Source organism: Scylla paramamosain, chromosome 5 (genome assembly GCF_035594125.1).
Source record: "Scylla paramamosain isolate STU-SP2022 chromosome 5, ASM3559412v1, whole genome shotgun sequence".
Classification (NCBI taxonomy): Eukaryota; Metazoa; Arthropoda; class Malacostraca; order Decapoda; family Portunidae; genus Scylla; species Scylla paramamosain.
The window spans coordinates 13,038,473-13,060,594 of record NC_087155.1 but is presented as its reverse complement, the minus strand read 5'-3'; the positions used below and the strand labels follow the sequence as shown (position 1 = coordinate 13,060,594).

Sequence of the window (22,122 nt, the reverse complement as noted above, 5' to 3'; positions counted from 1 at the left end):
CCTCCTACTAACGCAGACCACCCTTCTGGGTGACGAGCACCCTGACTGACTGACCTGACTGAGACTAATTTATTCAGAGAGCTGTGATTTATATGTATATATCATGTCATATATGTATTATACACCATGTGTATAAAACTGATTAAATATGTAAATAAGATGTGCAAATAAATGTATGAAAGTGTGTCTGCATTGTGGACTGCGTGATTTTATATGACTGTGCTCTTCATTTATGTACTTACATAATACGTAGTAATACTACGTAGCCTCCCTTCATGTGTGCAAGTGTGTTACCCCTCCCTCTTCCCTACCCTGACAAAGGACAGTAGTTTTGTGACATGAATGGGAACCCAGTGTGAATGAAGCGTGTGTGAAGGAATGAATATGTGTAATATATTTTATATTAAAAATTTGTTAAATAAATATGTGAATAAATAATATATATATATATATATATATATATATATATATATATATATATATATATATATATATATATATATATATATATATATATATATATATATATATATATATATAAGGAATAAAGACAATAAAAATAGAATAAATATTAATAAAAAATAAGATAAAATAAAACAGAAAAAACATAAATAAATAAGTGCAGAAAAAAAATGTTCTAATAATTACGCTACGGTGACGGTAAAAAAGAAAAAATATATATATACATATATATGTATATCAACCAAATACCTGAGGGCAGTTGGAGAAGACATAAAACAGAAGATTATATAAATTTCACTCACCTCTTAGTCATAAGCTCTTAATTATCTCTGGCCTCATGGTTAATTACTATGGGTGTGTGTGTGTTTGTTTATATATATATATATATATATATATATATATATATATATATATATATATATATATATATATATATATATATATATATATATATATATATATATATATATATATATATATATATATATATATATATATATATATATATATATATATATATATATATATACTCGTATATATATATATATATATATATATATATATATATATATATATATATATATATATATATATATATATATATATATATATATATATATATATAGATAGATAGATAGATAGATAGATAGATAGATAGATAGATAGATAGATAGATATAGATATATAGATAGATACATACATACATACATACATATAAGTGAATCTTTAACTACTGAAAAATCTGCATCCAGTTCACGTGTACTGATAAGAACATGTCAGCCTGGCATGCCGCCACCAGAGAAAAGAGGTGTACATGAAAAATTATATTGAAACTCGTGTCAGTTTCTTAAGAAACGCTGAAATCAAATGCTTTGTCGAACCACTGAGAAAGAATCAACAGCATGCACTTTCTTCTTTTTCCTCTCTTTTATTATTTCCCTAACAGCGTTGCCATCGACCTAGAGACTCAAGATTCCCGGCAAGAATGTGTGTGTGTCCGCCCGTACGTTTTCATCATGGCGAGAGCATGGAGTGAAAGTTCAGTACGATATGTTTTCCTCGTGAGGCGAAGCCTTGGCCACCATGATCTTGCCAGTGGCAATCGGGGGTGAGGTGTACGAGTATGTGGAAAGTGCGGCTGGTGTTGTTGTTTTTCCATACACACTAACGGCTCCTGCTCATACTTGAACCAGAGGTAAAACACTACATTAGCTTTATCAATTGTCGAAGTTCTCTTGATGTTAGTAACACACGTGTATTTGATAAAGAAAAAGAAATGCTTTCAAGGCATTCTACTTCACGTCACATCGCTGACGGCGATGTGACGTGACTGAAGTACCTCACCTTGGAAATAACTCCATTGCAATTCATAACACACTACATGCTCTTCTCGGTGACTTTAATAGTTCACACACACACACACACACACACACACACACGAAGAGCATGCAGTGTGTTGTGAGCTGGAATCGTGTTAGTTACCTACGGGATGGAGTGTCGTGGTCATTATTAGCGACCGACACACCGAGGATGGGGAAACTTTGTGTAATTATTCTCGACTACATACTCGTACGTTGAAGTAAATCTTTCTGATGTTTCTAATTAAGTGGTATAAGAGTTATAACAAGAGAGATGTAAGCAAAATTCTTAGGATCAGCAACCAGGGTAGAACAAGAAATAACGGGTTCAAGCTTGAAAAATTTAGGTTTAGGAAGGAGATAGGAAAAAATTGGTTCTCAAATAGAGTGGTAGATGAGTGGAACGGACTCAGTAATCATGTAGTTAGTGCTAGGACACTAGAGAGCTTTAAGAGAAGATTAGACAAGTTTATGGATGGGGATAGCAGATGGAAATAGGTAGATGTGTTTCATACAGGGACTGCCACGTGTAAGCCTGGTCGCTTCTTGCAGCTTCCCTTATTTCTTATGTTCTTATGTTCTTAATGCGTAGGTACCTCAAGACGGAAAAAATTGCCCTAAAGTATTTCAGAAAACTTTGAATTTTTTGAGATACAATTAAACTTGCAATCTTTAAATTAGCAAGCACTGCACAAGTGAAATTTGCTTGTGAATCCTATTTAGTTTCAATCACTAGATTGTCATGTATTGTGTATCATGCACAAATTAAAAAGTGAGTTTACCAGTATCTTTCTTTAGCAGGACAGGAAGACCTAGAGATGAACGGGGACTCTAAGGACACGGAAGACAAAAACAGCGATCCTGGCAAAGATAACGCTGTGCTGAAGGATGAGACAAAACACAACAAACTAAAAGAAGACGAGAATGTAAGCGAGAAAGAAGTTTACCCAAAGAAACAAGAAGACTCGGAACACGCCAACAATGGAGAAGCTGAAACAGGAAATAATTTACACGACATCACCTTCGAGAATCTCTTGCAGCTGGTGGGGACGAGAGGTCGCTGGAACGTGCTTCTTTTCGTCCTCTGTGCTTACAGTACGGCCTGTGTGGGTTATCTTCAAATTAGACTTTCTCAAATGAATTTGCACATAAGCTGTAAAACAAATAACATTGCAAATATTTTCTTAATAATTTGCAACTCTGTAGGAAATTACTTTGGTTGTAGCAATATCCCGTGTAAAATTAGGGGCACAAATTAGGAAAATGTTTCGTGTGGCCAATATTAACTGCTGACCTCAATTTAGATCTATAGAAAATATGTAGGAAAATTTCAATCCATCGTAACCTAATCTATCGAATACAAAATCTTCCTGATAACAGTGGAAGCGCGCGGTCATGTGATCCAGCACCGTACTGACCGATGTCTCTTCACTTGTCAGATATTACAGCCCCTGTGAGCAAGGAGTGTAGAGGCTTAGTCACCCAACAGGTCCTCCTCCACACATTCACAATCTGGGCTGGCTCAGGTCTCACGTGGGTGTTGAGGGGCTCTGGGCTACCCATCATGCATGTGACGTAATTATAATGTTAGCATTTTCCCATTGCCATCTCACCCATTAGCGAGTTATAATGCTTAACCTTTCTTATCCGTTGGTTACTTATTTCTTAGCCACAAAAAAAAAGTCTGGTGTAAAATCAGCGTTATGACACTCGCCGCTGCACAAATATACGAACACTCGTTTCTTATGTTTTGACCGAAGAAACTGTTCACTATTTTACTCTTCTACATTTTTTCTTTTTTTTTCGTTTTTCATTCACCCAAAAGCAGCAGATTGATGAGGTACTGTAAGAGTTTTCCTTCTCATAGGTGACCCTTTCCACCCGTGATACCGCCGTGAGATGTTGCCTGGTAAGTGAGGTCATATGTCTGTCAGGTGATACAGTTTTCCTTCCCACCACACGAACTCTCTTTAGCCTCACAGTCGTCTGTCAGTATGGCGGCCGCTCACTTGTGTTGGTTTCACCTAGAACTCTTAGAGATTTATTATGAAGGCACGTTCACGTTAAAATAAAAATGCGACCTGTCCTTCGATGACTTTTGAATTCTTGTTTTCCCCTGCACTGTAGTGACACTTGCTTTCACTCCCGGCAGGCACCTTCGTGTCTCCGATGCAAACACTATCGTATCAGTTTCTTGGCGCCACTCCTGATTACTGGTGTCGCGTTGACCCGCTGCTGGACGCCGGCTGGACGCAGGAGCAGATCTTCAGCTTCGCCATTCCTATCAAGTGAGTGTGCTGGATCCGATGTTGAATTCCTTTCCTTTTCTTATTTCAATCCCTAAGTTTATCGGGGATCAGCTTGCACTGACAAAAGCCGTCTTCTGCTGTTCCATTTGGATCTTGTACCAAATTTTCATTCCTAAAAGCATTGCTCTTTTTATGGTGTGGTATGTTATTTAAATTCTGGAAAGCATTATACATTTACCTTACCCATTTTAAAAGGGAGATATATCTGCCTATTTATATAGACCAGTTTACTTGACATATTCGTAAGACTGCTACATTGTTCTCAGTTATAAGTATGTAAATCATGTGCAACACAGTTAGTAGGACCTGCTTGGATTCCGTTTTGCTGCATGTAGACACGTTACTCACAAACAGGTTCTTCATGCCGCATTCAGTTAAGAAAAGCAGGCCATTGTTTTGTGAAGCAGATAGCCTGGCATAGATGTGTTGATTAACGTGCTCTTTTTATGTAAGAGGGGCACTGGGTAAGGGCAACAATAAGAACGAAAAAAAGACCCACATTTGCACAAGAACGCTGTAAAACTATATGTAGGTTCATTCTCTATACACCTGGAATAACCATGAAACTTCTCTGAGCTTGTAAACCTTGAGAGAAATTCAAATCGAACAGTCTTGACTCTTTAAAAATGGGAAATATTTTTTCTGTTTCCGTATGGCCCAGGATTATAATCTAGCAATCATTCATTTTTCCTTATTTATTGTTCTCGTAAAAATATAACATGATCGTACTTAGCCTTATACCATTGTTATATAAGAAGGTCAGTATTCTCCGTTTAATGTCTTCTAGCTCAGATTTCATGTTCAGAGTTACAATTTTACTGTATACCCCAAATAATGTGATGTGTTGCAACTTTGGGTGGAGTGCGTTCGTCAGGCATGAACACACACCACGAGGAATGTCCTCACCCATCCTTCCTGGAGCAGAACACACAGGCATCGTAAGACAGGGAATATAAGAAAATAAGGCAAGCCGCAAGAAGCAGCCATTCGGGTTACACATGGCAGTCTCTTGCAGAAACATGCCCTTTTTGTTGAAACTCGTCATGTGTCCATTCACCACACTTGTTCATAATTCGTAAGCTTTAAGAGAGAGAGAGAGAGAGAGAGAGAGAGAGAGAGAGAGAGAGAGAGATAACATTCCACTAGTGAAGTCAGTTTCCTCACGCCTTTAGCAGTGTGTACGGATGTGCTCAAGGTCGACGGTAAATCATGATGTCAGCAGGAAACGAAAAGTACAAAGCCTTCCATTATCTGACAATAAGATTATTTTTTTTCCTATCGTATTACAGACACACACACACACACACACACACACACACACACACACACACACACACACACACACACACACACACATACAGAATTTAACATAATGTACTGATAAAGAGTTATTATATATATATATATATATATATATATATATATATATATATATATATATATATATATATATATATATATATATATATATATATATATATATATATATATATATATATATATATATATATATATATATATATATATATATATATATATATATATATGTGTGTGTGTGTGTGTGTGTGTGTGTGTGTGTGTGCCTTGCAAACAACTATTAGAGTTTGGTTTCCATTAACTTGGGATGAAGGACGATCACTTGGTAAGGATGTCATGAATATTGTCCATTAACAACAAAAGTATTGCGTGCTGCTAGTATAGTTATTGTTCAAGGTTTCAAGCTTCTACTTTGTAGAAGCTACTTTGTAATACTTCAGTCCTTGTGTTTCATTATAAAAAAGTAAATGAATAAATACATATAAAAAAGCGTAAAATGCAACTTCAATTTACTGTGTGGAGTTAACGTTCGCGGCGCAGCACAGCACAAGTCTTCCTTTCCTTTCCTCTCCCATTGACATCATTACCGCACCATCCTGTTCTCAAGGGGAAGTTGTGGTAATAGTCATTATTATTAATCATTATTATATACCATTTAGAAGAAGGACACAGTCGGGTAGGCCCGAGACTAGCGCAATGAAGCGTCGCAGAAAGAACTCAGTATTCCCCGCGCAGCGCAAAAGGAGACTAAGATGCATACATGTGATGGACCGGGAATCCCTCCTCTGTATTTTGTTTCTACAGTACGGATATCAATTTGGTGTGTATGTAAAGAAGTTGTAGTTGTTGTTGTTGTTATAGTAGTAGTGATAGTAGTAGTAGTAGTAGTAGTAGTAGTAGTAGTATCTTTTTTTTATTTTCTTTTTTTCGCTGCCTCGTATTACATACTCATTTTAGGGGAACAAAAAACGGCATTGTTTGAACACTTAGCTTACTGATTAGGTGGATAGTATTATATATTGCAAACTTAATGTGACATGATTATAATGTAATGTATAAGGACCATTTCATAGAATTGTCTTTATTGCGTGGCGACTGCATCACCCCTTCTGCTTGTGGCACTGCCTTTTAAAGGGAGGGAGAGAGAGAGAGAGAGAGAGAGAGAGAGAGAGAGAGAGAGAGAGAGAGAGAGAGAGAGAGTGTGTGTGTGTGTGTGTGGTTGGTTATTAATGTCTTATTGTTGTTGTTGCTGTTGTTATTATTGTTGTTGTCGTCGATGTTGTTCTTGTTGAATGTTTTAAATAATCGTGTAGCTTTGATATTTTTTGTACTGTGTTGTCATCTCCCCTCCTTGCGTTGTAGGGAAGTTTTCATGTAGTATTTTCTGAAATACTCTCGCCTGGTTACAACACCTTCTCTGCCACAACTTATTTTACTTAAGCAATTCATCGATCATTCGGGAGCATAAACCCTTCTATCACAGTGAAATTTCATAATGGATTCTTAATGATGGATCTCTCCGCCTTCAGTGAAGAAGGCAAGCATGAGTCATGCCTTATGTATGACCACAACTACACTCGTGCGGTGGAGATGGGCTACGTGGAAGCCGCCGCCACCCTGCACAACAACACTGCCATCGTGCCTTGCTACACCAGAGATTTCAACCGTTCGCAGTACCAATCCACCATGACGACCGAGGTAAAATGATACGCTTCTAAGTATTACAGAACAAAACTAACTGAAGACATGTTTAGAAAAGTGACGAGAGGTAAAAAAAAAAAAAATGCTAATGAGAGGTGTAAGGAAATGAAAAAATAAGATAATATGCATGAAAGTGAACAGTCGATGATTTGTGCAATAATCAACAGCAGTGTTTGTATTTGATTTCTTTCCAATTTCATACGTTCCCTTTTCCCACATGGCGCGGCAGTGGGACTTGGTGTGCGAGAGGAGAGCCTTGTATTCCACCACGCAGGCCGCGGCTCAGATAGGCAAGTTTGCTGGCGCCTTTCTTCTGGGATACTTGTTAGACTTGTAAGTTAATTATTGTGTCATTTTCCTTTCGTGATAATTATAAGTTTTTGACTCCAAAAACACTTCATTACAAGACACTCCTTTAATTTGATGCAATATATAGCGAGCTGCCATCCCTGGACACATCGATCCGGTCTTCCTTGCAGTTGTATACGTCATGTTAAGTAAATAGATGAATGAAGTGAATGAACCTTCCATATTAACCTTTTTACTGCTAAACATACTTTGCCATAATCTCCTTACAACTTTTCAGTCACATGTTTTTCTGTACTCAAGTTTATTAAATAGTTATGTACTCTGGAAAATACAAAAATAACCTTTTATTATCTTTACTCTGTCAATGCAAACTGTATTTTCATACTACTCTCAGTGTTATCAAAGAAGACCACAGCAGCAGTAGAAGTGTTTAAAAGATGTTTCAAAAGGTACATGATTTATGTTATCTCTATTTTAATGCCATGCTCAACAATAGTTTCTCTGACCGCGTGACAGGTACGGACGTAGGAGAATAGTGTTGTGGTGTTCAATGCTGTCCATTCTGTCGGCATTCGGGTCCGCTCTGTCTCCTGTCGTGGAAGTGTACATATTCATGAAGGTAGTCATCATGGCCGTCATGGCTGGTATCTATCTGGGATGCATCACACTCTGTAAGTAAACCTGATGTAATAGCACTACTTTATCTTATTATTTTCATGAACTTTACCTTAAAAATTATGTACTAAATCTCTCTCTCTCTCTCTCTCTCTCTCTCTCTCTCTCTCTCTCTCTCTCTCTCTCTCTCTCTCTCTCTCTCTGCCTGGATGTAAACAAGCCCTTCTGCCTGAATGTAAACAAGGGAAGACCTCTCCTGTTTTAGAGGAGGTTTTACGGGTTTGAGCGAGCTGCTGTGTTTCACCCTTGGCGGAGACCGACAGTAAGCATCAGTCGACAGGTCTGTGGCATGAAGGGTTTTGAGGCCTTTTGGATTTAGCCTCTATTTAACCATAAAGAATTTATGCTCTTGACTAAACCTTTCCTATCACTTCTACACATGCGCAGTACGAGAAGTGTGACGTGTGGCGACATCATGCCTACGTTACTGTATCCCCGCTGGTGTTGATCTCCGACACTGACCTGTATCATATTGCTGCAGCAATATGGAATACTCTGGGCCTGCCTCTATTGCCGACATTGAGGCCGGTCTCGCTCCCAGTGGCACTTCATACGCAGCGTTCTGGCCCCACCCACTGGCAACCAAAGTTGATGTCCCCAACCCTGCCACCCAGCCTTCCACCTCCACCAAGCTATCCATGTACCAGGCTTCGGACGCGAGCAAGCCGTCTTCTCCCGCTCCTAAGTCCTCCAAACGCACCGAGACTGCTCACCTCATGGCTCTTGCTCCTTCCCCTCCCAACTATGATCCTCACAATTCATCTCAGGCAGCGTTCGTCCCTCATGCATTTTGCTACAAGGCCTATGTGAAGCTCATCTTTCGTGACAACTCGTCTATGGATTCGAAGCTTCGCTGGCTCTCTGACGTCACCAGGGGGTTCCGCCTCGATCGAGAGTTGGCAGAGGTGAAAATGACAGTAGTCACCTCACGCTCTGTTGATATCTCACGAAGACACTGCACCCCCTCCCAGCCCACCACTGCAAATGGTGCTTCTACATCAGAGCAGCCTTTACCAACCACTGCAGACACATCGATTTGGAAATGCCCCGCTGTCAAGACAATCCTTCCGATCTGTTCTCTCGAGGAATTGTTGTTGCCTTCTGATGATTTCTGCTTGTGAATTCACTTGAGATTGCAGTTCACTGCACTCTTCTGAGAGCTTAAAGCGTTCTTCAGATCGGCGATTTCCTTCACCAATAGATCCAACTGTTTTTTTTCAGAACTTGGTAATTTCCATCATCAGTAGACTGTAGAGCGGTCAGTGTAGTTTCTATTAGTTCTTTACTTATTCTTGCCTACTGGTTTCGATGAAGCTGCCGGAGATCTGCTGGGGATTTAGTCATTCATGCGGTGTTTCGAGTGGACAGACACAGTAGAGTTCGAGCTTCTCGTGTACCCGAGCAATGTTCTTTACTCCGATTGCACAGCACCAGGAGCAAGGTTAAGCACGTCCTTCCAGTCTGACGGCTGGGCCAAAACACATCACTGCCTGATGGACCTGTACAGGCCCCAGAACTCTCCTTGTGTTTAATGCAGGACACAGTATCTGTATCTGGGAGTGCCGGTACACTTCACCTCAGCTGTAACTGCTCGCAGCGCATCCATCCCATCATTCAAGGTTTCCTCCACCGACTAGAAGAGCGCTTTGTCCCTTTCAAGTGGCTCGTTAATAATGCTACCGGAATCTTCATCCCCTTGGCAAGAACCATCCACATTGCCTTCATACGGTTAGTCATAGACTATCTCTCCCCGGCCTTAAGTCAACTCTCACAGACCTCACTGGAACATTTAGAAAAATTCTAGAACAAAATGATGTGGTATATTCTTGGGTGTCGTACCTCCACCAGGGTAGTAAGCAAGGTAACTGAGCTCAATCCGCCTTCCATTGTCGAAAGAATACACCCCAACGCCTCCTCCTTCAGCGTCAAGAGTCTCCACTTTCTCCATCTTTCTCCGCATTATACTCATATCCTGACACTTTCACTTGACCCCACTGCATCCCGCTTTCCCCATCGTCCCGCTGTCCGAACCCTCGTCAGCTCAGTCTGCTCCACTCTGCAGCGCCTTCACCTGGACGCCCTTGTGGCCGAAGTTGATCACGGGCCGCCTCCATGGAGGGTTTCCCAGCCTCACGTCACCTTCACACCCACCTCCAAGACGAATCCACCGCTCCTCCAGAAACAACTAGCTTTGGAACACAACGCCGCACTCTCCCCCTCCGTCCCCACCGCACGCCAAATGTACGTGGGTGTTGATATCTTTCATTGAACGCTGCTACATCTTACCTACATGTCAATTCCAGCCTTTATTGTACTTTACCGCGTATCCTGCGTGTCACGAGTACTGTGTATATAGAGAATTATGTCTGTACTAGATTTGTCGCTCTAAGAGCGTAATAAATTGATAAAAACAAAAAATTTCTCTCTCTCTCTCTCTCTCTCTCTCTCTCTCTCTCTCTCTCTCTCTCTCTCTCTCTCTCTCTCTCTCTCTCTCTCTCTCTCTCTCTCTCTCTCTCTCTCTCTCTCTCTCTCTCTCTCTCTCTCTCTCTCTATATATATATATATATATATATATATATATATATATATATATATATATATATATATATATATATATATATATATATATATATATATATCACTCTCTCTCTCTCTCTCTCTCTCTTTCTCTGCTTTGACAATCTCACAGTATCAATAGTTAACCAAGGTCTCGCCATTCCTTCGTCATTTTACTGGTGAGCTTTAGCAACGGCTTGGCTGCTTTGTCCTCCACTTCTGTACTACCTGTTTTCTCTTGTAATATTGTCCAGTGGATCTTTAAGGTAACTATACTGTATATTCTGCTCTCATGATTCTTGTAAGAAGATCCAATCAAGAAGCTATAGCTCATTAATTTCTTTTATTCTGTGGCTTTCTTCAGTCTATCATGTCCCACCAGTGCTCCGTCTCTTGCAGTCCTCTATCGCTGCGTGTATTTTCATGGTTATTGTTGTGGTCATTCTCTGTTTCGTGTGATTTATTCCGGTGTTCCTAGCTTGTTACTATTTCTTTAGCACTCAAACCTGCAGGAACTCGCACACGACGAACATACCAACACAACCGCAGTCACAATGCCACAATCAAGCGGTAACAATCAATGGTCCTCCGAATTATCAACTTGCCGCTTATGCTTATTCCTATTCCCTCAGTCCTACCAAAGTAAAAATCAGCCAGTATCTTTACTTTTTCATTTATTTCAATAGTATTTTTTTTCTGTCACCTTTCATATGACCGAGTTCCCTCAAGACAGCAAAGTCGTGGATACCTCTGGAACTGAATTAAATAAACTTACTTTGGAAATGTATCGTTTGCTTTTCTTAGATCGTTTTTTTAAGTGAGAGAAGAAAAAGATTCATGAGAAAATTTTATTATTCATTCTAGATATCTGTATGTTTCCTTAGACTCACACTCTTTTGTCCCTGCTCGCTGCTTCAAAGCATAAACTGCTTGATATATACAATGAAAAATGGATGCCTTTATACGAAAGAATCTACAAGCTGTTTACGTGTTTATACATCAGTGATGGAGACGTCTGGACGCCGTGAAAGAACGATGGTGTCTGCCCTGTTCGTTGTCCCGTGGGCCCTGGGATACATGATCTTGCCGGGCGTCGCTTATCTAGTGAGGCCCTGGAAGTGGTTGCAAGCCGCCACCTCCCTCCCGACGTTACCGTTGGTACTCTACTATTGGTAAGTCTTTGCAATCTTACCTGCAGGACTAACACCACCTATTACACGTCTCTTGTCTCTGTAGCATCATCCTGAATTATTCGCTGGTTTATCTGCCTTTAGAGCAACACTGTTTTCTCCTGACCGACTTCCGAGACTCCTCTCCAATATGTAGTGTGAAATAACTGTCATCTCGCATTCACAGGTTTCTGCCAGAGTCACCTCGCTGGCTGATCCTGCAGGGAAGACATCAAGAAGCGCTTGAAATCCTCGCGTCAGCTGCAAAACTAAACAAGAAAACGTTACCATCGGAGGAGAAACTGCTGGCCACCATGCAGCTGCTGCAGAAAAAAGTAACCCTCTGCACTTAAGAACATGACTCTTACACGTTAAAACTAACAAACAAAAAACTGAACATTGCTATGCAATAGTTTTCATGATACATTCTCTTTTTTTTTATGTAGGAAGGATACTGGCCAAGGGCAACAAAAATCTAATAAAAAAAAAAGTCCACTGAAATGCCAGTCCCATAAAGGGGTCAAAGCAGTGGTCAAAAATTGGTGGATAAGTGTCTTGAAACCTCCCTCTTGAAGGAATTCAAGTCATAGGAAGGTGGAAATACAGAAGCAGGCAGGGAGTTCCAGAGTTTACCAGAGAAAGGGATGAATGATTGAGAATACTGGTTAACTCTTGCGTTAGAGAGGTGGACAGAATAGGGGTGAGAGAAAGAAGAAAGTCTTGTGCAGCGACGCCGTGGAAGAAGGGGAGGCATGCAGTTAGCAAGATCAAAAGAGCAGTTAGCATGAAAATAGCGGTAGAAGACAGCTAGGTATGCAACATTGCGGCGGTGAGAGAGAGGCTGAAGACAGTCAGTAAGAGGAGAGGAGTTGATGAGACGAAAAGCTTTTGATTCCACCCTGTCTAGAAGAGCAGTATGAGTGGAACCCCCCCAGACATGTGAAGCATACTCCATACATGGACGGATAAGGCCCTTGTACAGAGTTAGCAGCTGGGGGGGGTGAGAAAAACTGGCGGAGACGTCTCAGAACACCTAACTTCATAGAAGCTGTTTTAGCTAGAGATGAGATGTGAAGTTTCCAGTTCAGATTATAAGTAAAGGACAGACCGAGGATGTTCAGTGTAGAAGAGGGGGACAGTTGAGTATCATTAAAGAAGAGGGGATAGTTGTCTGGAAGGTTATGTCGAGTTGATAGATGGAGGAATTGAGTTTTTGAAGCATTGAACAATACCAAGTTTGCTCTGCCCCAATCAGAAATTTTAGAAAGATCAGAAGTCAGGCGTTCTGTGGCTTCCCTGCGTGATATGTTTACCTCCTGAAGGGTTGGACGTCTATGAAAAGACGTGGAAAAGTGCAGGGTGGTATCATCAGCGTAGGAGTGGATAGGACAAGAAGTTTGGTTTAGAAGATCATTAATGAATAATAAGAAGAGAGTGGGTGACAGGACAGAACCCTGAGGAACACCACTGTTAATAGATTTAGGAGAAGAACAGTGACCGTCTACCACAGCAGCAATAGAACGGTCAGAAAGGAAACTTGAGATGAAGTTACAGAGAGAAGGATAGAAACCGTAAGAGGGTAGTTTGGAAATCAAAGCTTTGTGCCAGACTCTATCAAAGGCTTTTGATATGTCCAAGGCAACAGCAAAAGTTTCACCAAAATCTCTGAAAGAGGATGACCAAGACTCAGTAAGGAAAGCCAGAAGATCACCAGTAGAGTGGCCTTGACGGAACCCATACTGGCGATCAGATAGAAGGTTGTGAAGTGATAGATGTTTAAGAATCTTCCTGTTGAGGATAGATTCAAAAACTTTAGATAAGCAGGAAATTAAAGTAATAGGACGGTAGTTTGAGGGATTAGAGCGGTAACCCTGTTTAGGAACAGGTTGAATGTAGGCAAACTTCCAGCAAGAAGGAGAGGTAGATGTTGACAGACAGAGCTGAAAGAGTTTGACTAGGCAAGGTGCAAGCACGGAGGCACAGTTCCGGAGAACAATAGGAGGGACCCCATCAGGTCCATAAGCCTTCCGAGGGTTTAGGCCAGCGAGGGCATGGAAAACATCATTGCGAAGAATTTTAATAGGTGGCATGAAGTAGTCAGAGGGTGGAGGAGAGGGAGGAACAAGCCCAGAATCGTCCAAGGCAGAGTTTTTAGCAAAGGTTTGAGCAAAGAGTTCAGCTTTAGAAATAGATGTGATAGCAGTGGTGCCATCTGGTTGAAGTAGAGGAGGGAAAGAAGAAGAAGCAAAGTTATTGGAGATATTTTTGGCTAGATGCCAGAAATCACGAGGTGAGTTAGATCTTGAAAGGTTTTGACATTTTCTGTTAATGAAGGAGTTTTTGGCTAGTTGGAGAACAGACTTGGCATGGTTCCGGGCAGAAATATAAAGTGCATGAGATTCTGGTGATGGAAGGCTTGAGTACCTTTTGTGGGCCACCTCTCTATCATGTATAGCACGAGAACAAGCTGTGTTAAACCAAAGTTTAGAAGGTTTAGGACGAGAAAAAGAGTGAGGAATGTACGCCTCCATGCCAGACATTATCACCTCTGTTATGCGCTCAGCACACAAAGACGGGTCTCTGACACGGAGGCAGTAGTCATTCCAAGGAAAATCAGCAAAATACCTCCTCAGGTCCCCCCAACTAGCAGAGGCAAAACGCCAGAGGCACCTTCGCTTAGGGGGATCCTGAGGAGGGATTGGAGTGATAGGACAAGATAAAGATATGAGATTGTGATCGGAGGAGCCCAACGGAGAAGAAAGGGTGACAGCATAAGCAGAAGGATTAGAGGTCAGGAAAAGGTCAAGAATGTTGGGCGTATCTCCAAGACGGTCAGGAATACGAGTAGGATGTTGCACCAATTGCTCTAGGTCATGGAGGATAGCAAAGTTGTAGGCTAGTTCACCAGGATGGTCAGTGAAGGGAGAGGAAAGCCAAAGCTGGTGGTGAACATTGAAGTCTCCAAGAATGGAGATCTCTGCAAAAGGGAAGAGGGTCAGAATGTGCTCCACTTTGGAAGTTAAGTAGTCAAAGAATTTCTTATAGTCAGAGGAGTTAGGAGAGAGGTATACAGCACAGATAAATTTAGTATGAGAATGACTCTGTAGTCGTAGCCAGATGGTGGAAAACTCGGAAGATTCAAGAGCGTGGGAACGAGAGCAGGTTAAGTCATTGCGCACATAAACGCAGCATCCAGCTTTAGATCGAAAATGAGGATAGAGAAAGTAGGAGGGAACAGAAAAGGGGCTACTGTCAGTTGCCTCAGACACCTGAGTTTCAGTGAGGAAAAGAAGATGAGGTTTAGAAGAGGAGAGGTGGTGTTCTACAGATTGAAAATTAGATCTTAGACCGCGAATGTTGCAGAAGTTAATGAAGAAAAAATTGAGGGGGGTGTCAAGACACTTAGGGTCGTCGACAGAAAGTCAGTCCGACCTGGGGACATTTATGGTCCCCTCCCCAGATGGGGACTCCGAGGCTGGTGTAGGAGTCGCCATGATTTTAAATTTTTTTGAGTGAAGGGTGTGTGTGTTATTAGGTGCTTGTAGTTTTGTGTGGAGGAAGAGAGTTGTCTTTAGAGGGCAGGCTGTGACTGCCCCCTTGTGTTGTGAGACACAAAGGGAAACGTTCAGTGAGGTCACAGCTGGGTTTAATGATAAGTTCACAGCATCCCCTGAACAGTGCTTTAGACCTCACTGGGAGTAATTATCGTTTCGGCAGGTGTCTACTGCCTCCTCCTGAGAGGAGGCAGTAGACACATATATGCATATATACATATATGCATATATACATATGCAATATCTTTGCATATGTAATTTTTTTTGGGTGGGTGAGTGTGGGAATGTGAATTGAGATAAGTATTTTGGCCAGTCAGCAACAAGTTACATGGTAATAGTTACTTGTTCTTCGATAATTCCAGGCATCAACTGAGAAAGATACAGATCTGTCGGACTTCGAGAGAAACACAAAGCGCGACCACTGGAATGCAGTGCGTCGCGTGGTGAGCGTAACGAAAAAGTACCTGGCTGTGCTGAGGGTGAGGGAGCTTCGGGGACGAGCTCTCATCGTCTTCTACTGCTGGTTTACCGCCTCGTTGGTCTACTATGGAATATCCCTCAACGCCACAAATATAAGGTTGAGAACCATTATCTACGGTGTTTCTGAACGTGTGATATTCATTCCAGCACCTCCAGGACTATTTAAACATGTATATCCTAAGTGCAATGCAGCGTTAGGACAATTAACTCCCAACACAAAGCCTCGATTCAGAATGGATGACCTTTCTGAAAATGCAATCAATGTATCATTTCACCGTATACATCCAGAATTCCATTTCTGTTCCCTTCCAAGATGCAATATCGCATTCCCTCTCTGCATTCATCGTTCACTTTGCCTTAGTCTTGTATCTCAACCCTCAGCGCGGACCCTTACCTCTACATCTTCCTGGGAGGTCTGCTAGAACTGCCCTCGTACTTCCTGCTGTGGCCTCTCATGGCTTGCCTGGGACGAGTCAAGCCCCTGGCACTGTTGTATCTGTTGTGTGCCATCGCCATCCTCATAATGTCGTCTTTAATCTACTTCTACCCCGCCGGTAAGTGTGGAATTTACTGGCCTCATGAACGCTGAGCATGGTATTTCTTAGGTTAGAATACTTCTTTTTAGCTGTAAACTTTTACTGGTATTGAATGTTTTACTTTAATGATCTGATATATGTCATCTTTCATATTTACATGTTTTAAGATGAATGCATGAAAGGCTAAAATTCATATTGCTATATATTAAACCGTCACATCATTAAAGCAATTTACATTTTATAGAAATTAACACGACTATGTATGTATATAATAACCTGGTCAGTAGAAACATGTTTACTCCTAAAATTTTGTATATTGGGCAATAATAACGTGGACTTAAAGTACATAAGAAAACAGAGAAATCTACAAGAAGCCATCAGGTTTACACGTGGCAGTCCCTCTTTGAAACATACCAACTTATCTCCACCTGTCATCCTCATCCATAAATTTGTCTAATCTTCTTTTAAACGTCCCCAATAACTAAGCACTAACAACTTGATTATTGAGTCCATTCCATTCACCTACCACACTATTTGGGAACCTAATCCTTTCTTTTTCTTTTTACATCTATTTTCTAAACCGAAACACTTCCACGGTCCACAGCTCCCATCGGTTTGCTCATGTTCCTGTCGTTGAGCGGGAAGGTGGCTATCACTATGGGTTTCCACTTGATCTGGCTCTTCACCCTGGAACTGTTCCCCACCAAATACCGCTCCCTCGCCACCTCACAGGCCAGCGTGTGTGCCAGGGTGGGCAGTGTCAGCTCTCCATACCTCAACGACATACTGGTGAGACCCCATTTGTGGTGATTTTATGCTCTACAAAAATTATTCGGTTGGCAGCAAGAATAGTAGTAGTAGTAGTAGTAGTAGTAGTAATAGTAGGAGTAGTAGACACCTGTCGAAATGATGATTACTCCCGAAAAGGTCTGAAGCACTGAATTAGGGGATGCTATGAACTTATCAGTAACCCTGCTGTGACCTCACTGAACGTTTCCTTTTGTGTCTCATAACACAAGTGGGCAGTCACAACCTGCCCTCTAAAGACAATTCTCTTCCCTCGCATAATTTACACGCACCTAATTACACACCCTTCACTCAAAATTATAACATTCAACATAGCGACTCCTAAACCAGCCTCGGAGTCCCAACCTGGAGAGGGGACCAGAAATGTCCCTAGGTCGGACTGCTCTTCTGGTATAGACCCTAAGTGTCTTGACACCCTCCTGAACATTTCTTCATTAACTTCTGCAACATTTGCTGCCTTAGACGTAATTTTCAATCTGTAGAACACCACTGTCTTCTACTAAACCTCATCTTTTCCTCACCAAAACACAGGTATCTAATTCAACTGACAGTTGCCCCTTTTCTGTTCCCTCCTACTTTCTCTATCCTCAGTTTCAATCCAAAGTTGGATGCTGCGTCTATGTACGCAATGACTTAACCTGCTCTCGTGCCCACGCACTCTTATCACACTTAAACCTTAAGAGATTAAGATAAGTGAGTTATAAAATAACAATGAAATTTCAAGAATTTATGAAAGAGATCCCTAAAAGTAAAGAAATATAGTAAAAAATAAGACAAAATGCACTTAAACCTTGAGACCTTACGAGCATTATCCAGATAATCAAGAAAACTTATTCAAAACATCAAAAATGTATTTGCGTAGCTCGCTTATGTAACTGTATTCACCTAACAAGGCACTGATATCATTATAATTTAGCATAGGATAGTGTTGCCTGTGTGTATCGGTCATGGGACACTGAATCATTACATGACTCGATCTGGACTGACACCTCATCACATGAATAAACCTGAGTCGAGTAAATGGTTTACGATGGTAATCAGGGATAAATAAATTCGTTACATATACAAGGTGCTGAGACAGAGATAGGTTGAGCTCATTCACATAAGTTGACAATTTAGGAGCATTAGTACACCTAAGTATAATATCATTCAAAATTCTACTTAGGGGGTTAATATAGCAGTTATAATATTCTATGGGTATGATATTGTTAGAGAACCACGACTCAGCACTGCACAGTAATAACGAATAAACAGCAGCGTCAAACATTTTGTTACACTTAAATGGCATGTTACTATTGGATGCACAAAAAATAGCAAACTTATTGACAGTAGCTTGATTTTTTACCTCGTGCAGTGTTACCACATCTCTTACCGTAACCATGTCAGTAAATCAGGCTCCCAGACATAAGTATTTAGAACTGTAAAGTATAACATGTGATGTAATAGTCAATGGGACTTTATCACGTTCCATACCATTTACAACAAAAAATTTATCTCCATTCCGTACGTAGTCATGACAATAATCCAACACAACAGACAATTTCCCCAGACGCTTTTCTCTAGCTGTAGCGAGAAGAACCGTATCATCCATTAAAACCAAAACATGCATTAATCCTAAAAAGCAATCCTCTCCCACCGCACCTTTGATCATCTGAACCATCCGATTGATATATATATATATATATATATATATATATATATATATATATATATATATATATATATATATATATATATATATATATATATATATATATATATATATATATATATATATATATATATATATGTATGTATAATAACCACAAGACAACTAGTTGGTGCCCTTTTGACGAACACCTACAGAAGAAGCAATTACTGCAGACTTAAAAACACTCTTGGTACATGTGTACATTGCTTTTATAGTTGTTAATATTGTTTTACCACACCCATATGATTTAAGAACTTTAAGTAGTTTTTGTTCATAAGATTTACTGAAATCTATAAATAATATAGTTTTTTTTTTTTCTTCTTCTTCTTCTTTCCTTCTTTGCGAAATCACACGACATCCTTAAGGCAAATATATGATCTAAGCAACTGCGCCCTTTTTGGGCTCCAGCTTAACACTGATCCACGTAATACCATAATTTTATTTTAATCTGTTCACTATAAGCATGTCAAATATTTTTGCCATTGAGTCAATAACGCTGATTCCCCGATAATTATCACACACCGAACGGAGACCAGATTTAAATGAGACAAATAATTATCTATTATAACACCATGATACAGGGTACCAAGCACAAAGTGATGCTACATTAAATATAGCTAGGAAGAAAGATATCTACTCTAGCGGTAAGATACCAATAACTCCAAGACACAAACCACTATAATTCCTATTTTTTATTCATACTCTTTATAACAAACTGTAACTCATCGTTAGTAAAATGATCATCTAAAACAGGCAATTCAGATACATCTATTTCCTGTTCATCATTCAGTAACGCTTCGAAATGAGTCTTGAATTGACTCTCACTTGGCTGTGGCTCATCACTTTCATTTATACCACTTTTCCAACTCACTGATTTCCAGATAAGTTTCGAATCGTTTGACTGTGATAGCCGTTCCCACCTTGTCTGGTTCACATCCTAAGTCACTGGGTTCACACTTTTGTTCACAATACACTGCTTCGCTTTCTCCATTACAACACAACACGCCTCCTCCACCATTCTGTATATTACACCAGACTCACTCTCGTTACCCTCGCTCATTAAGGAGGCTGATATATTTTCTGATGAGGCATGCGTATATTCCAAGCCTGAGGGCGGTGCTATTTTTTTTTTTTTTTTCTCAGTGAATCGGACTTCTTCGATATCTTTATACTTAATGCACCGAGATAACTTACTTGTTTGGCACGATTTATGGTAGGGCTGGCCCAACACACACACATACACACACACTCACACACACACACACACACACACACACACACACACACACACACACACCTGTATATTCTTTTTTTTTCATCAAGCGTGCAGACTACAGATAAATAGAATCATCCTTGAAGTATCCCTCCAAAAGCCTAGTGTCTTTGAAAATATTAGAAGAGTACTAGCAATTATCTACTAATAATTCTCTTTATTCCAGGGAGAACTTGTAACGTGGGCGCCTTCAGCCGTCTTCAGCATCCTGTCTTTAATAGCTGCCGTCCTTTCCATTATTCTCCCTGAAACAAAAGGACGTGCCTTATCGGAGGGAAATACTATTGAGAAACGCGCTGACAGTCAAGGTAAAAATAACTTGGGCTTCTCGGTGGAAACAGATCATCGAACAAGATTCTTGAAAACAACCGAAGCAGATGATGGGGAGCCTGACACCAAAGAGAGTATGACTACACACATATAACAGGTGAGCCCAAGTGTATGTTATTAATGTATGGTGACATTAAGTATGCTACTGCAGAACCGCGGTCTATAGTAAAACATCTCAACACAACATGAATGTGTTGCATGCTCGTGCTCCCGCACAAACACATATATTGTTAAGATGCCCTGTAACATAAGCATTGAGAAAAATAAGCTGAACTTCACAAGTATGAATGATCTGTATCGTAGATCATTCATACTTGTAGTTGTAGATATTGTAGTTATATCTGATGTTTAGAAGTATGCTTAACTTGTCTGTTCAGTTTACTGGATACTATTATTAAAAGATTGTTAGTTGGACAAAAATAATGTAACATGTCTACATCTGCTGTGTTATAGTACATTTTTGTCAATAAACTAATTAGCTAAAGGAATAGTACCCTTTCACCCTTTTGTTTTAGAAATGTATCGATGAAGTGGTTTTGAGAACTGTCACAAAATGATTATCAGAGCAGTAATAAATATAATTTGTATATTTCATTTGTGTGACCTCGACGCAAAGGAGCGTGTGATTGGTGATGGAGTGCCTCATCATGGTGATGCTTCATCTTGTCAACTAATTTCAAATCATTGGCCTGTGAGTAATACATCGAGCTTCCATTGTATGCATTTTTTAGTAACGAGACTTATCCTACGTAACGATAATAGTTTAACCAAAGGGAATTACCAGTATGGTACCATGTTTAGGATTTCTATAATAATACAACTTAAAACGATCAAGGGCATATTATCAGAGAGAGAGAAGGGGGGAACTGGTGATTTTCTCGTTTACACGGGGGCATTAAAAAGTGTAGCATTTGACACTTGTTAGCTCATTAAGTTGGTGATATTCAACAACCGTGACAAAACAGCCTCTCTCTCTCTCTCTCTCTCTCTCTCTCTCTCTCTCTCTCTCTCTCTCTCTCTCTCTCTGTATCAGTCTTAACAATTATTATTAAATATATGTATATTCATCATTCATATATCCATCCCACATGCGATGTGTTCATATATTCATCCCACGTTTGCCCATGGCCAGCCAGTCTATTCTATTTTTAATCTTTCTCCTCCTTCTCTAACTCTTAAGGGAATTCACATCCACTTCCAGTCCTTAGGGCAAACACCTGCGTTCGCTTCTGAGTCTTTCCTTCCTGGTCATTGTCCAAAATAAGCCATTGGCTTCCTCCACCTCATTTCCTGGCATTTCATTTATCATTTCTTCACCCCAAAAACCTCTATCCTGATCCATTTCTACGCATGCAGGCTATTTTTATCTGAGATAAATATAGCCTGCATGCAAAGCTAGTCCTCTGTCTTCCGAGAGAATTCCGCTCAGTTCCAGCTCATTTCCACTCAGTTCCAGTCACGAACAGTCAGTCTCGGTCTCTCAGTCAGTTCCCGTCCGAGTCACAGTCAGTCTTGAGAGATGCTGTTCAGTCATCACGACCAGCAATTCATATCACTTAAGAGAGAGAGAACAATCAATCGTCACGTTATAATCAT

At 40.3% G+C, this 22,122-nt stretch overlaps 1 protein-coding gene and 1 long non-coding RNA gene across 2 annotated transcripts; one reads left to right on the top strand and one right to left on the bottom strand.

The window, feature by feature from the left end:
* Positions 1 to 1,495: 1,495 nt before the first annotated feature.
* LOC135100537 (organic cation transporter protein-like) lies at positions 1,496 to 21,113 on the top strand. The gene is made up of 12 exons (XM_064003520.1): positions 1,496 to 1,657; positions 2,619 to 2,915; positions 3,973 to 4,108; positions 6,976 to 7,144; positions 7,377 to 7,480; positions 7,973 to 8,127; positions 11,691 to 11,859; positions 12,044 to 12,191; positions 15,773 to 15,987; positions 16,272 to 16,444; positions 17,031 to 17,215; positions 20,363 to 21,113. Exons 2-12 carry the CDS (start codon positions 2,639 to 2,641, stop codon positions 20,618 to 20,620), a joined length of 1,989 nt encoding a protein of 662 aa, XP_063859590.1. The 5' UTR covers positions 1,496 to 1,657; positions 2,619 to 2,638; the 3' UTR covers positions 20,621 to 21,113.
* LOC135100540 (uncharacterized) lies at positions 7,874 to 8,733 on the bottom strand. Its single transcript, XR_010268782.1, has 2 exons — positions 8,594 to 8,733; positions 7,874 to 8,125 (listed from the first exon to the last, which is right to left on the bottom strand). It is a non-coding gene; the product is annotated as an uncharacterized LOC135100540 (long non-coding RNA).
* Positions 21,114 to 22,122: the final 1,009 nt, after the last annotated feature.

Bases quoted from the DNA above. Each gene is read 5' to 3' on its own strand.
- LOC135100537 (XM_064003520.1), top strand. From the start codon at position 2,639: ATGAACGGGGACTCTAAGGACACGGAAGACAAAAACAGCGATCCTGGC. The intron at 7,145-7,376 runs GTAAAATGATAC...ATGGCGCGGCAG, and splicing joins AATCCACCATGACGACCGAG to TGGGACTTGGTGTGCGAGAG. The intron at 15,988-16,271 runs GTTGAGAACCAT...CTCAACCCTCAG, and splicing joins CTCAACGCCACAAATATAAG to CGCGGACCCTTACCTCTACA.